General features: G+C 37.0%; 1 protein-coding gene across 1 annotated transcript in view; it reads right to left on the bottom strand.

The window, feature by feature from the left end:
• ICE2 (interactor of little elongation complex ELL subunit 2) overlaps nt 1-13,941 on the bottom strand; it is a 36,730-nt gene extending 22,789 nt beyond the window's left edge. Inside the window, 10 exon segments of the mRNA XM_010149691.1 lie at nt 1,014-1,143; nt 2,542-2,720; nt 4,670-5,454; nt 5,456-5,592; nt 6,077-6,261; nt 8,239-8,398; nt 10,399-10,515; nt 10,869-11,003; nt 12,549-12,668; nt 13,741-13,941. Of these exon segments, the coding sequence (XP_010147993.1) occupies nt 1,014-1,143; nt 2,542-2,720; nt 4,670-5,454; nt 5,456-5,592; nt 6,077-6,261; nt 8,239-8,398; nt 10,399-10,515; nt 10,869-11,003; nt 12,549-12,668; nt 13,741-13,815 (2,023 nt within the window). The 5' untranslated portion in view covers nt 13,816-13,941.
• Nucleotides 13,942-16,547: the final 2,606 nt, after the last annotated feature.

The raw sequence follows: 16,547 nt of genomic DNA, 5'->3' as shown, positions 1-16,547 counted from the left end.
ATAAAGGACATGGAGTACGAAGACCATCATTTTGACAGGGGGGTTTCAAGTCTTACCACATATTAGGAAATAAAATTTCGTGGACAGTGGAAAACCTGGAAAATGTGTGTGTTTGAACTGATCATCCAGTGTTCAGAACTCCTGAGGAATATCATAGCTATGGAAAGACATTTTCAATAAACTTAGCTATGTATTTTTCTTCTTCCTGTTAGGAATTTCATTTCTGCAAAGCTAGAAAATTATTTCCAGTACCTTAGATATGAGACACACATACATTGTTTTCAAAGCACATAATTTCTCTTATTTCTGAATGACAGAACTTGGATTAACCCTATCTTGCTTGTTTTTCCTCATTCTCTTGTATCTTATCTGTCTACATGTTATCAGTGTAGAAATATGAGCATCATGCTTGTTTCCAAAGAAAAATAAGTAACATTTGACCTTTTCCTATACTGCAAGCTCAAAAGCCAAGGAATCAGTACCACTGAGCCACATACCTGATCCTCTGTTTGTCTTCTATTTTAATATGTAACAGCAGATTTATTTAAAATTATTGGATATATTTATAGCTCAGATTTCATCACAAAATGTTTTTACCACGCCTGTGATAAAATAATTCAGGTTGTATATGACTCATTACAAAAACCCTAACACCCTCCCTCCCAACCAACCCCCCCAAACAAAACCAAACCCCAGAATCCAAAGATAAGTCATGAAGATTACTAACTTCAGAGAACTAAATTCATGCTTACAGATATGTGTGCCTTGGAAAGGCAAATAAATGCAGTTCTTGAAAGCAAGGATTACTGGATGCTATTCATCTAAAATCAAAGTTGAAATGCCCTTATTCACTGTCAAACAGAAATTTTAGACAAAGCACTTATTTAAGAGAACAGCAGTAACTTAAAATATGTAAGGACATATGGAATATACCTTTAATAAGTATTTTTCTCTTCTATTTTTCTATGAATATTCAGACATACACGTTTCTTAAGCAAAAATTGTGAACTTACCAATATAAAATAAGCATTCTGAATGCAACATACTCTCTGTCCATAACTGACATACTTCACTTTCTGTAAGAGCTTCGACACCGTAAAAGGCTTGGTATTCTAGTTTTGGCAAGAGGAATACTGGAGTAAGCTGTGAAAGTGAAGATACAAGAAAAATCAGCACTTGCTTTCTAAAAATCATATCCACAACTGAACCACATTTTGTAGTTGATAATCATCATACTCTTCTACTACAGCTGAAGCAACAAAGACATTTCACAGATTTTGTGTGATGGCTCACATTCTCTGCAATGCACAGTACCAATTCAGGCTACAGAGAATCCATATCAAAGGAGGTGAAATGGACAACAGGAAAAAAAAAAGCTGAGGCAAGCTTTTACAAACAAATTTTGCTGCCAAGTAATTTTTTGATGCAACCAACCTTAACTTGAAGTTCACACTTTTGTGCTCTACTGCCCTCTGCAGCAATTCACAAAAAATACATTGTTGTATTTCTGATTTGGTTATTATTAGTGGAACCTCACTTCAAAATCAGAAACTAATGCTTGGGATCTCATTTGAAATCACAGGCTAACCTTGCATGTTAACGCTAACAGAAAATATAAGCCTGTTCCCACTCACAAATCACGGTTTAAATTTCAGCAGCAATTTTAAAACCACAAATAGCAGTGCTCAGTTTCTGATTAACAAACTAAGCAGCTATTCACAGGCTTTTATAAGCAGCAGATCAATAGCAGAGATGGTATTTCTTCAAAATCAGATTCTGAGCGTGGAATCTTAGCCAGTAATCAGAATTACAAAGATCTACTTCCATTTCAACAATGCATGAGCATCTCACAAAATGCCTCTCTACTGTAATTCTAGTATTCTGGGGAAGGAGAAACCACATCAAATTTGTTAAATGATTAAGAGGACTCTTGACAAAATAATAAATTACTGAGGATTCCAGTTTTCTTTCTCCTGATGTAACAAGGAATATTTGGATTACACTTGCACTTAAAGCATTTTACTTCTTAAGACAACTAAATTGCTAAGATGCATAACATAGGCTTTTCAAGCAGAATGAATAGGATCTCATCTTATCATTGTGTCCTGCACTGTTCATTCTACCTCGTTTCTCTGCTTAACTAGGCATGATAGCAAGGCTGCATCCTTATTGAAAGTTTTTTTGATCATGAAGATTTTCAAAGCCTTAGGCCATGAACCTAATTACTGCATTAACTTTTCAGAATAGTTAAAATTTGCATTAGTTTATATGAGTGTATTTACCCATGCGTGTTACTGCAATGCAGTTGTAGTGAGAAATGCAGAATCACATTTGCTTATCTTCTGATCAAGCAGGTTTAAAGAAATCACAAGTTACTCTTCCCTCCCTACAGCAAACAGTTAAAGAGAACACACACTGTAGGGTTACAATTAAATGCACTAATCGATTGAGAACACAAATGCTGTAAAGGACTGGGGATCCCTGAGATGCCAGCTGAGCACAACTATTTAAAACAAAACAAGGTAACAGCAAAACCCGTACCTTTTGGGCTTTTTTCTTTTTATGGTACCGTGGCAACGACTTCACTTTTTGCACGCTGCAACGCACAAGTAACAACAGGTCATTCAGACTGAACAGCTTATACACAAGGTTGCCATCCTGAGGTGCGTTATACTCCAAAGGGTCTTCTTCAAGCATCTGAAGCTCACTTGGCAGCTTTCCTATAGAAAAGAAACAAAACGGAAAATGACAAGCTTGCACATTCTTTACCATGAAGCTCATTATGTTTTTTACAGTATTTTCTTTCTTTTTTTTTTAATAGGATCTGGTTTGTTTCCTAAAATTTTGGAGTTAAATTTATCTCATTAGGCACAAGAAGTCACTTATACATTAAAAAATAATTAAAATTTTGAAACAATTGCTCTAACTATGGAAGAGTATATTTTAAATATATGGAATCCAAAGGCCAGTTTTTAAGCCACAGTCACTCAGCACAAAGGAGACAAATTTTATTTACAATGAATGCCACCATTCATTTATCAGTTACTGAAATAACTCAAGCCTCAGGTTTGGATGGCAGCATAAGCCTCTGTTCCAAACTGAGTTTGCTTCAACTTCAATACCAGCATATTCAAAAGAAACACTTAATTTCTTTAGATCTCACAGTGCAGCTCTGAGGTAGGTTAACTAACATCCCTGCATCCCCTAGAGATACTTTAACAAAACATTTAAAAGAATAATCTCCAGCCTGTTTAACATCATTTACTGAAAATTTATCCAGTTCTGTGTTTTATCCTACAGATATGTGAAAATACACATCAAAACTACAACTACAACTAGGTACTCCTTTAGTGCTATGAATAAATAGAATTAACATAAACTTCAAATTTACTGATCATCTTTGATTAAATGTACACTGTGTGAAATATTATCATCCAAGTGACAGCAAATAATTTCCTGTTAGTGAAATATTTAACTTAGTTCAGGGTTTCCACAAAGAAAGTATGCATTTAGGTTTATCAGCTTGCTACAGAACATTCAGTCAGTAGAATTATTCTTCCTATTCTTTCACAGTCCCACATCAGCATCGTAGTAATATGGGTTTTACTACCTCTATTAAAAAAAATAATACAAATTTCTGAATTCCGTACTCTAGCTTTCTAAGAGGATACATAGAAAGAGCACCATGTTGCTCAACCCTTCAGGCTGGGGGAAGAGACACGGTCCTTTTGTGACTGCTAAAATTCAGTTATATTGATAAAAATGTAAGAAGTGATAACACAATTTCAACTAAAACAGAATTAGTTGTGTTAATGGTTTCCATTACAGATTATGTAAATAATTAACTCCTATGTGATGAAATACACAGTCAGAAAATACCTGCAAAATATGTTTTCCTACCAAAAAGCATTGATTCATTGGAATTATATATTGAGAAAAAGAATATCTGTCCTGATGCAACCTGTCTGGCTTTCTATCAGTTTACCTAGCAAAAAGGTGCTTCTAACTTCAGTTGCACAGAGCTCAGAAGCAACTCAGGCATGTGAGAAAACCCTCAAAGCCCAGTCCCTAGGATCTTCAAGACTTCCAGTTCTTGGCTGAGCTCTGGGTGTAACATAGGTTCAAGTTCCAGCTAAATGCCTGAAAACCTGGAGAGGTGACTTGTAGTGAGTTCTCATTAGTCTTCTGGAACAGACTGCTAGGGGCTAAGAAATAGCAGCTGAACTAAGAGTCTCACAACGCAGACACCCAATTTTCAAGTTTAAATTGCAGAATATGATTACATTTTTCTTCTACAGAAAAAGCATTTTTGATTGAAAAGAAACTATTTTTGCAGACCAGACTATTCAAATATTGGAATTTCTGAGGAAAAGTGACTAATTTCACTACCTAATGATTTCTTTTCCTTGCTTATAAACCTTGTGTGAAACAATTTTCTGTTTCTCTAAAGCAAAACAATATTTCACCTTCACCTCTGTGGACAAACAGCTCCCAAAATGCTCCCTTAGGTGTGCAAGACAGTAATTCTCACACAGAGAAGGTATTGTTAAAAAAAAAAAATAGAGGTACTATTAGAATCTTCTTCAGATGAAGGAATTTGACATTTTTGTGTTAAATTTTACTGACAGTTTAAAATTTTACTCCTTACACAATAAACACAATTACTTACTCTTTGGCACTCCCTGAAAAAGCCAAGTCCAGGTATTTTTAGATGAGCCGTTGGGATTTGAGGCAGGGGCTGGCACGGTTTCTGTGCTAGAGGTCACCAATGGTTTTGGAGACTGAGGCACATGGGCTGGCGTAGCATCAGAATTATCACAGCTCACCACTGGCTGCTCGTGAGCTTTTTGGGAAGGTGACTTGAGAAGTTCAGTTTGCATTTTCAAAATCTGTCCGACAGTATCAAATTCTTTGGACAACTTCCTTGTAGGCTTTCTGGAGGCATTTTTCCCCTGATCCATACTATCTGAACTATCAGTCATGCTTGTTAATGGAATCGGGGCTGGGGAAGGTGATTTGGCAGGCTCTGCTGAGGTATGAGAAACAGCCGTTGGTACAGTCGTTGTGCAACAAGCAGTGTTTTTACATTCTGTATCAATTATCAAACGCTCTTCATCCGTGTCACTACTGCATAAAGTCTCATTTTTTTGTGCAGCGTCAGACTCTTCTTTCTTACTAACAGCATTAGATGGAGTATTTAATTTTGCTTCATTGCCCAATACTTCTTTGGTCATGACATGCTGTGCTTTGTTCAGTCCTACCTCCTCGGAACTGAAGCTTTGATGAGCTGAATTTTCTGCAGGGCTGAAGCACAGAATGCCATCTGATGATGGAAGCTGCATGCTGGCACATGCTGAAACTCCTGGCTCAGAAATGGTGTTTTTCTCTTCTTCGCCTCCATTGGTGGATGTATTTTTTTTCCCCATTCTTAGGCCATGTGACAATTCTTTAGCATGTACTTTCTGGTTTAGAAGTTCTTGAGAGCTTGACAGTTGCTCCAAAAGTTTCCAGTTCTGTAACATCATCATCAAAGTCCATCCCTGTGTCATCTGGAAGAGGAATCTTCCTGTACTGGTAGGTATCAGAAGACATCTTAATACAGGGGGGATAAAAATAATATTTTAAAAAAGTAATATTCAACCAAACCAAGAAATAGAACATATTAATCACAAACAAGACACTGTCAAATTAAACACATGAAAAATGTTGTATTATCTGTATTTTGACTGTAGGGAGAGAGGGACAGTAATGGAGAAAAAAACCCCTATGTTTAACATGAAATATCTGAAGTCGTGGGAGAGGCCTTTCACATAAAGTTCATAAAACTTTTCCCATTTAAATAAACTGATCCAAACACATTTTAATACAGTAACATTAAAGTTGAGATGCCAGCATCATAGAAGCATTTAAAGGAACCAACCAGACATTATAAAACATAGGGTCTGTAACTCAGCAGTAGAAAAACTACCAATGGGAAACCTAAATTTTCCTTCATTATCACAGAACAAGTAACTTAGGAACTAAACCATAGGTTTTTGGGTTTGTTCTTCATTTAAATAGAGGTGAAGCTACATACATCCCACTGAAAGAGATTGTCCTCAGCTGGTTTGTCCATGGATACATCAGAAATTGAAACATAAGACGTTTTAGTTGCTAGGAAGTCCATTGGAATTTCATGGAACATTTGGTTCCTCTCTCTTACTGTCATTTCCTTTCTCAGCAGGGGTGAATCAACATAAACCACTTTAGCTGGTTTGCTACCTTTTCAAGGACAGAAAGAGACTGAGTATATATTAAATGAAAGTGAAAGAGATCATTGTATATCTTAAATAACAGTTTTTTCATCTTCCAGTTATGGTCAAATCCATTCCACATTCACACCAGAAGAAATGAAAAACTCTCCTCTCATTCTTTAACGACAGAAAATAAAAGTATGACCAGGTACAGTGCGAATTATTAGCAGTAGTATAGCACAGCAATACACGCCACATTCACAGCGGATCATATTTTAAATGCAGTTCTAAATAGAGAATTTGTAAAATAAACATGTAGGAGTCACCATTTCTTACACTGCATTACATCACCACATGCAATGTTTTCCAAAAATACATTTTTTCTTCCTTTGATGAAATATTTTGGCTGTTTTTCTCTTTTTTAAGTCTCACTGCCCAAAAGTGATGGCTGCAGTTTGTATTTCTTCTGATCAGTAACGATGTCTGGGCTCTGCTGCCCACTCTTTCGTTTGCACCTTAACACTCTCACAGATGAATCGTTATAGCTTCATCCAAAAATAACAGCGATACCCTGCCCAATATTATACAGACAGCAGAGGCACATGGTGGACATATTATCATTGTTTTAGAAAAATAAAAATCTGCAGATTAAAAAAATATCATTAGTGCAAGAGCTGGGTTACAGGGAAGGAGGGAAACAAAGGAGAGGAGAAACTCTTCAAGAAACAGTACATATTGCTAACGTGTTCTGAATGCCCTATAGGTGTTAACTTTGTATTTAAAAGTAAGTTTTAAAACTGTACAGATAATATAAAAGGAGACAGGCATATCTTTACAGATAAAATAATTTAATTTCATGTAGGAAAGTACAAAATCTGTAAGACTTGCATATATTTGACAGCTTATTTACTACAATCCAGAAGCCTGCTATACAAGTTTGTGTGAAATGCACCCAACATGGTCGTTCAAAGACAGCGACCATTATACTAATCATGTAAAAAACCTCTTCTGAACAAAAAACAACAACAAAGGGTAACAAGAGAGGAAATCAATATTCATATTTCTGATGGAGTGCTTCACAACTGAAGTATAGCATTCAGATGAGTTTTATATCAGTTTATTCAAAACTTTTTTTTGGTTGCAAATGGGAAAAGTGATGACCATGGACATGGCAATTTTTCATTATTCTATGATACATATATATTAATTATTCATTATTCTATAATATAAATAGGTCTTTTTAATACCAGAAAATGATTGCTTCCCCGCCCACCTAAAACTTCAGAAATTCTCTTTCTTAGCTTATTGAAATCAGTTAACCTCATCATTTTTGCAGCTTCATGCAGTTGTTTTCTTTCTAAGGAGCAGAGCTTACAGTTTTGAAAACGAGAAGGACATTTAACCGATTTTTCTTTTCCTCAAGTGGAAAATAGCTGTGTGTCCAAATTCAGTGTTCAATGTTAATGGTAATACCTCTAGAGGTTGTTACTATTCTCAGTAACAATGTGGAACAAGGCATAAAAAACCATGAAATGACCTTGCTATCAGCTTTCCTCCTTGAAAACTACAGCAATGAATTTTTTAAACTTCAATTAAATTAAACATTTTTATTTACAACACAAAGGTCCCTGATTCCTTACCAGACAACAGTTGAAAACTATTAACTTCAGATTTGTGCCCTTTAAGATGTGTGAACTAAGCACATGAAATTTTCTTACTTTATTTGGTTTGTTAAATTAAAGACAAAGAAGAATTTAAGAGAAAGTATTTTGTTACAGCTGCATTCTAGAGTGCTGCTTCTTCAGAAAGGCGAAAATTTGAGCTTATAATTACAATTATGATTTTCATTAACTGTAGCTTTTCTTTTTAAAAAAAACCCAAAATTACCTTCCTGCAGTTGGGTTTACTGGATTTTCTAATTTCCTGTTTGTCAATCAGCTTGAAGAGAATTATGAGAATATATAAAGGTGTTCATGAGCAAAAACATAACAAAAACATACTATACCTGCAACAGGGATAATTTTAATACAAACTGGTATTTCCCACTGTTCCTTGTAGTTTAGTCCATGGTTATTCAGTAAAGTAAATAATGATTGATTACTTAAAACAACTTGAGGACAGTATTTCAAAGCAAGTTTTTCTGCATTTGAGTCTGAACTAATATCCTAAACAGAAAAAAAAGTTGAATTTTTAAGGTTTTTAAGAAAGACATGCACCAAATTAAATTAATAAGAAAAACCGAAACACAAGCAAACATGGATTAACATACACACCCCCACACCCCAAGCCCAAATACCACCACACTGCCAGGCTTCAGAATCAGATGAAAAAGCGACCAGTTCCACTGAGTTTTACCCAGCCACCTTGCAGCATGAGAAAACGTGTCTTCTTTTATCTTTCAGTTAATTCCTATTAATTCGAATTACTAGGTTTAATAGGAATTTGAATGATCATGAAATATGGGAGTGCAGTGCAGAAGAAACACCCCCCTCCCCCAATTCACTCACATATATATCACAGATCTTACAAGTTGGGTAATAGCACAATAGAGACATCTAACATTAACGTATGGTTAAAACTGCACAGTTGTTTGGATACAGATTACATATAAATAATAATAAAACAAATATAAAACCCATGAAGAATAAAAATTCAGAATTGAAATGGTAAAATTATTAAACATTATGAGTACAGGTCCCAGGAAGAGAGGAGGCTGGGAATGCTCACGATGTGGGAGGAGAACATCAAGGACTAAGTGCCCAGGAGCACTGAGGACCATGAGAGAAAAGTAAGAAAATCCTAGCTATGTTCTTTTTTCTGACACTTGAGACATCATCAGAAATATTCTCTGTTTATAGCTATAAAATCTCTTGAGGTATATATCATTCTCCTGTGTCACCTCTGCTACTTTCTTAAGCAAAAGTGTCTTTGCAATCACAGTGCCTCTGCTCAAAGTTTGGGTTTTGACATTCGGAAGAACGCCTTGAATTAGTGGATAACAAGTTATTTGGAACAGTCACAAAAACCGAGTTCTATAGAACAAATGACTCATTGATTTTCTCTGTGGAAGAACACAAACAGAAACATCAGATAGTTAACAATAAGCTGGAAAGGAACCTAAAAATTGTTCAACTCATAAATGGAATTTATGCTGTTTAGTGGAAAAAAAAAAATTCCCAGGGAAAGCTAACCTAATGGACTTACTGCATCCAGCTCTGGAGCCCTCAACATAAGGATATTGACTGGTTGGAGTGAGTCCAGAGGAGGCCACGAAGATGCTCAGAGGGCTGGAGCACCTCTGCTATGGGGACAGGCTGAGAGAGTTGGGCTTGTTCAGCCTGGAGAAGAGAAGGCTCCAGGCAGGCCTTATAGCACCTTCCAGTACCTGAAGGGGCTACAAGGAAGCTGGGGGGGACTTTTTACAAGGGCTTGTAGTGACAGGACAAGGGGTAATGGGTTTAGATTGAAAGTGGGGAGGTTTAGATTGGATATCTGGAAAAAAATTCTTCCCAGAGAGGGTGGTGAGGCACTAGAACAGGTTGCCCAGAGAAGCTGTGGATGCCCCATCCCTGGCTGTCTTCAAGGCCAGGCTGGATGAGGCTTTGAGCAACCTGGTCTAGTGGAAGATGTCCCTGCCCATGGCAGGGGGGTTGGAACTAGATGGTCTTTAAGGTCCCTTCCAACCCAAACCACTACATGACTTTTCAGAAAACCAGACAGTCTGAAGTATTTCTTCTTACCCTCAAGACTTCTTACTTAATCAGAAGCCTTTACACCTACATGTATTCATGGGTATGTATACACACACACTGAGACCATCTTAGAAACAGCAAAGCAAAGTTTTAAAGGAACAACACTGTAATATACAATTCTATCTAGATTTCACACAGTGCTTTCCAATTTAAGGATCTCTCAAAGGAGAGACTTAAGGAAGCCCCTTCAAGAGGCACTAGGTTCAAAAGTTAATAACTCAGCTTTAAAGAGGGCAGTGTGATTGCTGTACATTAAATACTAGAGAAATAAAGACACAGTCCATATTTCTATGCTACAAGATCTTCAAGAGTAGGAAAAAAAATAGGAAGAAACAATACTGCCACATAAAAAGCACCAAATTGCTCTTCTCTACAAAATATGCCTTAAAAATGACAATAACAGGGTTACTTACATTGTGCATAAGAGAAGCCTTTTTTTCTGGCGTTACAATAGATGTAACAGTTTTATAATCTGTGGGCAGTTGAACAGGCATGGCAGGGAAGTCTGTTTTACCACGTCTTGCTGTACCCTTAAAGAAATCAAGGGGTATCAGAAAATACCTTTTACTGATAACATGCTGATTCAACATTGCACTTCTCACAGTGAAAAATACTAAGAATTTTTGCAGGTGCATTATAATGTCATTGTTATATTAAAAAAATATATACTATTAATGTAATCTTTTTATTGCAAACATACAGTGAAGGATATTAACAGCCTTACTACCAAAATATTTTCATAATTACAAATTGTAACTACTAACCCAATCACTGAATAATGCTTGTAAAAAAGCTGAACTCTCCCTTGCGTAACACAATCCAGATGTAACTCTACTTATTTGAAATCAACACCAAAATAAGACATGTATACATAAGATATTACCATGACCAGAAGATTTTTTTCCAGCCTAAAAGTCAACTGTGTATGAAACTTTCCTCCCATGATACTCGTGATCTCCTGGAGCGTGTAAAACTCAGGATACTTTTGCACATGTCCAATACAAGCTTGTAATAATTCCTAACATAAAAGGAAAAAATAGTTTATGCATCTGTATCTTCCGTAAGAATTTCAGTGAAAAAAAGACAATGTAGATATATTTACCAGACTACTGCTAACAGACTTGTTCAACTTTCCCAGTTAGAGAAAGTATTGAAGGACTTAAGAGATACCAGTACAACTCTATGGTAACTGGTATCAGAAATGAAAAATTTAAATTCTCCAGAACCCTTCCTATGCAAGGCTAACCATGCATGCACACAGGCTGGGACCAATCATTAATCACAGTCTGAACAGTGCTAAACCAAGTAATCACATTCTTTTCATTTTATTTATCTTGGCTTTTAGAAGGACTAGTGTTTTCTTGTCGCACCACCTAATTTACACTGGGCATAGGTAAAAGTCACAAAGTTAAAGACCAGGAGGTTTCCGTATGTGTTGAGCTTGGTTTCATGCCAACTTTAGATCCTAAAATAATTTGTTGATATCCAAATTATGTATTTAAGATATTTGTTTTATTTAGTAACTAGAATAAGTTATTTCTGCAAGTACTGTTTAAAACTATGTGCCTCTGTTTCATTTTTAACTTTGGACATCAACTTAACTGTAAATAGGACTTCAACTGTGGAGGCACATTTTGTGACCAGACAAGAAGGTCACTTAAAAAACCAGACACAAGTGTAAGATACAAAATTACAAACCCAATCCTAGAAAGTTTTTGTCCTCAAGTGTGCCCACACCATGTGTTAATGGCAGAACAAACCTATCTTTTGCATGTAAAAGTGTGTAATAAAGTGTTATGGTGAAAGAGAAGCAATCTTTCCAAATTTCACTAAATGCTCTACTCTCTAGTAAACACATTTCTTTTTCTGCTTTATTCTGTAAAAGAAAGTGATACGGCCCTTACCTGGAAAGATAGAAATTTTAACAGAAGGTATATAAGTAGGCCATTTCAATTAAGGCAAGACACTATGAGGAAACCAAGCAAGAGGATGTCAACCCACTGATGGGAAAGTTTAACAAACCTGTATTCTGGAATTCTTTCCCTGAAGTGTGCTATTAAACCCAGAACGATATACAAAGTTACATTCACGTTTGGTTTTGGAATCAAAGCGCACATTTAACACAGCATGAACTTGCAGATGATTATGACTGAAGCCTGAGTAACCTCTGATTAAAGTGACTGTGTAACACACTGCTGTAGGGGAAAGCTTAACATTCTGCCCTGTAGTGTATATTCAGGAGCAGCTTGTCAATGTAAACAGACACTTAAAACATAATTTCTCCCGTCACAAATACAAAGATGTGATTTACTTAATTGATAACTAAATCTTTTTACAGTATTGTATTCAATGACCTCACGTATCTTATTTGCTTATTATAAACGGTGCGTCAAGCCATGCTGCACAGCCTAAGGGAAATGGCAACTTCTCATGGCTCATCCCAACGGAATCAGCAGAAGTTCAGGGAACATCAGATCCCACCAGCAGTGCCTATGTATCTTACTCACAATTCCAGTATGCTTATTTAAGAAGAGAAAGAATCAAATGCAGTATTGGTAAATACCTCAGTGTAACGTAGCGCATCTTCAGAGATGGCATCGTAATCTTGGGCACAGCTTTTTGCAGCATTCTGGGCAAATTTCATAAATTCTGCAATTTCATTGTTTACTACTTCTTTCATTTGCTGGGGGGAAGGAAAAATATATTTCTAAGATAGAATGGAGTCCTGTAGCCTAGGTACATAACCAGCAAGATTTCCAGAGCGGTAGTACAGGTGATGGTATGAGGGAGGGCAGAGATTCAACTAGCTGCTCAGTTTGGCAAGTCTTTGCACATGTTCAAAGTTTCCCTAAGCTTCTTTTGATCATATATTGGTGCTTTATCAAAAGAAAGGATACCAGATATTGCTGGAGCAAGTTTACATAACAGAGCAACAGACATCTCAGCTCTGACTTCATAAGCAACTAGGTTTTAAATAACAACACAGTAGATACTGATTTGCCTAGGAATGACATTCCCATTGTTACAGTACAATACTGCATAGAACAGCACTAAGAAGGAAGCATGGAAAACCAAATACAACGGCTCAAAAACATTTGCTGATTCATTACATTATGTAGGATTCGACTAAAATGATATTTCCAACCAACATGACACACAGCCTTTCACTATTTAGACCACATTGCTGAGACTAAGCACCAAGTGTGAACTTGTGCCTTTCTAATCCCATAAGCACTGATAGGGTAAGCATAGAAGGTAAACGCACAGGTCCTCTTCACATGCTGATGAAGAAAGTTCCCATTATAGGGTGCTGTCAAAGATCACATCAAAAAGTATCCATCTCCTAACATTATGCAAGACTGCTACGTACCATTATGAAGTGCTAAAATCACAGTAAAGTCAAGTCTTAACTTCTTTCTCATAAAAATATGCAGGTTTTTTTGGGAGCGAGTGGTTGGGCAGTTGATCAACTATCAAAGATCTACACTTACCATCAGTTGTTTGGACTACTACGATCCACAAAACCCCCACCCACTTAAGCAAGTACACTTTCAATTTATATTAAAAATGTTCCCCTGGAGCTGTGGTATACACCAAAGCACACCTGGATGGATACTTTAAACCTTTATTACCACTCATAATACTATGTTAAAAGGAAATTACAACAAACTGAAAACAGTTTTGCTACATTTCCTTAAATCTTGGTAACAAAAAAATTGTATGCTCCCTCTGCGTGTACATAGGCGCACACTTACCAGATATGTGAATAATTCTCTTTGACTTGCTGCATTAACTTGAAAATGGTTTATCTTTTTAGAGTACTTAGTCATCAGATATAAGTAAGTTTTCTGCTCCTTCTCAGTCAAACAAGAGGTAAATGGATAGGGGATTCTAGGTTCTGGGAACGGATGATTGTCAGTTGTGCTTTTAGCCTCCACCTCAACTGGATCTGCAACCTGAATGCTACAAGGCTGGCTGTTTCCTGAAGGGTTTGCCAATGTCTCCACATTTTTCTTTGCCTCTCTGAAAGAAAAGTAATAATGAAAAAACTTAACACTTTTCACAAACAGCAGGTTTGCCACCAATTTAAAGATAAATTTTGTTTCTTTGTTTTTTAAACAAGATGGTGTATATATTAGCTTCTATACTCAATACTAAGGTGACCAGCTAAATTATTAATGCAAAGGTAAAGCATCTTAACATTTTGGCATTCACTCATGGGTGGTGTTCAGAACCAGTTTTCACTTAGAAAGGTCCCATATGAGTCAAAGTTATGAGAGTAAAGAAAAAGCCTTTCTTTCACTGTAAAAAAAGGTAAATTAAAACTACTTAATTGTAACAATAGCTTTCGAATTAAAAAAATCCTAAAAAGAGAGCACACAATTCAGGAGTTTCATTTTCGACTGTAAACAATGCTGAAATCGGTTGCCAAAAATAATATTGAGCTAAGGCAAGCTGCCCTAACAACAACAAAGCAGTAACATTATAAAGCCAGTTCTTAAAACAACCCCTGTATACGAAGGCCATCTTAGCCCTGCTCTATTTAAAATAACGATACTTAAGAGACAAAATATTTAAGGTTAACAAAACAAATATTAACTGCTGATCTTGGAAAAAAGCATATTTTTAAGACACTATTTCAGCAGCAGAAATCATCTCAACTGTTATTCAAACCCAGCAGTATCACATCCACAGTTCTTAATAACACTTCACAGCTGTCTCACTGAATATGAGAATGTGTCCATCCTCATGGCACAAACTGGCAAATTTAATTAAGCTGCAGCAGCGACAAGATGCTGACTCAGATATGCCAATGTAGGAACATCACGCAATTCTAGCAGCTTAAATTGGCTATATTCAGCACTGAATGAAATGGCAGCACATCAAGATCATTTCAGTATGCAGTGCTGTCACAGTCTTCATCAGGGTGCAAACCAAAATAATCTGACGGAGCTTTTCTGTCCATATTTACAGCATTATACCTTATTTGAGCTGACGGCTTAAATTTTTCCCCTTCATTTTACCAACAACCTGCCTTCACAGCTTCTACAGTGACAGAGCATACACTTTAGTAAATACCTATCAGAACCCCGAGTACACAAATTGACAAATTTCCTCCAGCTTTTACTTTCACGTTGGCCCTCACAGGTTCCGTTTCTTTTCCTCTGGACTATGGCCCCAGAACACAGTTCCATCAACGTCTGAATTTTTCTGGTTACAACCCCTCTCCTGGCTATAAACCCACTTCTACCACACACAGCCAAACACAATCCCACTCTCAAGTGCAGTCATGTCTACTCCAGAAACCCTTTTTCCACATTATCCAAAAGAAGAATCCTACAGTAATATCGAGTTCCCAGAAGCAAGCTGCGAGGGCTGTGCTCATCTCTGCCAGTTCAAGGAAAGTGGCTCCAACAAAGATGAACCAGAAAAACCTTCTCTAGCTAGAGATGTGGGATATAGAGTCATGTGATACAGACATGTATTCCCCTCAAATGTGTGTTCTCAGTGTCAGTTTATAAAAATACAGCAATTTCTATTTAGAACAAATCAACTCTTCATACGTGGGTCAAATTTCAACCCTCTTTAGTACGTAACAGAAAGCAAAACACAAGTACTGCCTCAAGAAATAACCCAAACTCCATCCCAAAACCCCCAAACCCCACCCCATCCTCCAAAAGACCAGAGGTCATAGACTCTTCCCGCTTTCTGGGGTTTCACAACAGGTGAAGCACAGGTCAGCTCCTGGACCAAGGAGTCAGTAACAGATCCTGCTACGCTGGGGAACATGCGGCTTTCCCCCAGACAAGAAGGACGTGTGGCAATAGGATTACGACAAACAGCGCACAATTACAGCGGAGCAGAACATACCTGTTTGACAAACGCCACAGTTCAGAGAGGCTGGGAGCCAATGAATATTTTTCATAGATCTCACGTGAGAAAAACACTTCACTGCCGTTTTTTGGTGAAATATCCCTGATAATAAAACCAAAACAAGAACATTGCAATATACAAAAACATCAAAGGCCACATCTGCCCCTGCGAAAGAAAAGAATTATTAAAAAAAGGGCTACGTACACAGCATTCCCACATTCCCTCTGTGAAGTTACATCTATGCTGTCTAACTCCCCACGGGTTTTCGACAGCAAAATACACGGGTTCGTCACGGTCCAACATGAACCATTTCATTAATGCAGGGCAGAAACTAGTGATGTTTGAGCGGTTCTGAGGGACTACATGCCTTCAGACTGTCAGTAGTCAAAACCAAACATCGGGTGAAATTGCTGGAATTCTGAGAAAAATACAACAATCTTGTTTAATTTTTCAAAGGGTTTTTTTTTGTCTTCTACACAGACATTCTAGACTGTTTTGTTGGGTTTTTTTTAATATAGCCCTTCCAGTGCTTCCAGCTTTCTACGATGCCAATCTTCCCAGACTATTTTGACAGGCATGAGGAAGGATCCATTTCTGAGTTCCTCACGAATACACTAAGCCAAGCCCGACGCACCTCTCCAGGCTTAAAAAGCGGAACTACTTCGTACGGCTTCTCTTGTTAAAAACA

Source organism: Eurypyga helias, unplaced genomic scaffold, assembly GCF_000690775.1.
Source record: "Eurypyga helias isolate BGI_N326 unplaced genomic scaffold, ASM69077v1 scaffold8694, whole genome shotgun sequence".
NCBI classification, from domain to species: Eukaryota; Metazoa; Chordata; class Aves; order Eurypygiformes; family Eurypygidae; genus Eurypyga; species Eurypyga helias.
This window is presented reverse-complemented; position numbering and strand designations above follow the sequence as displayed.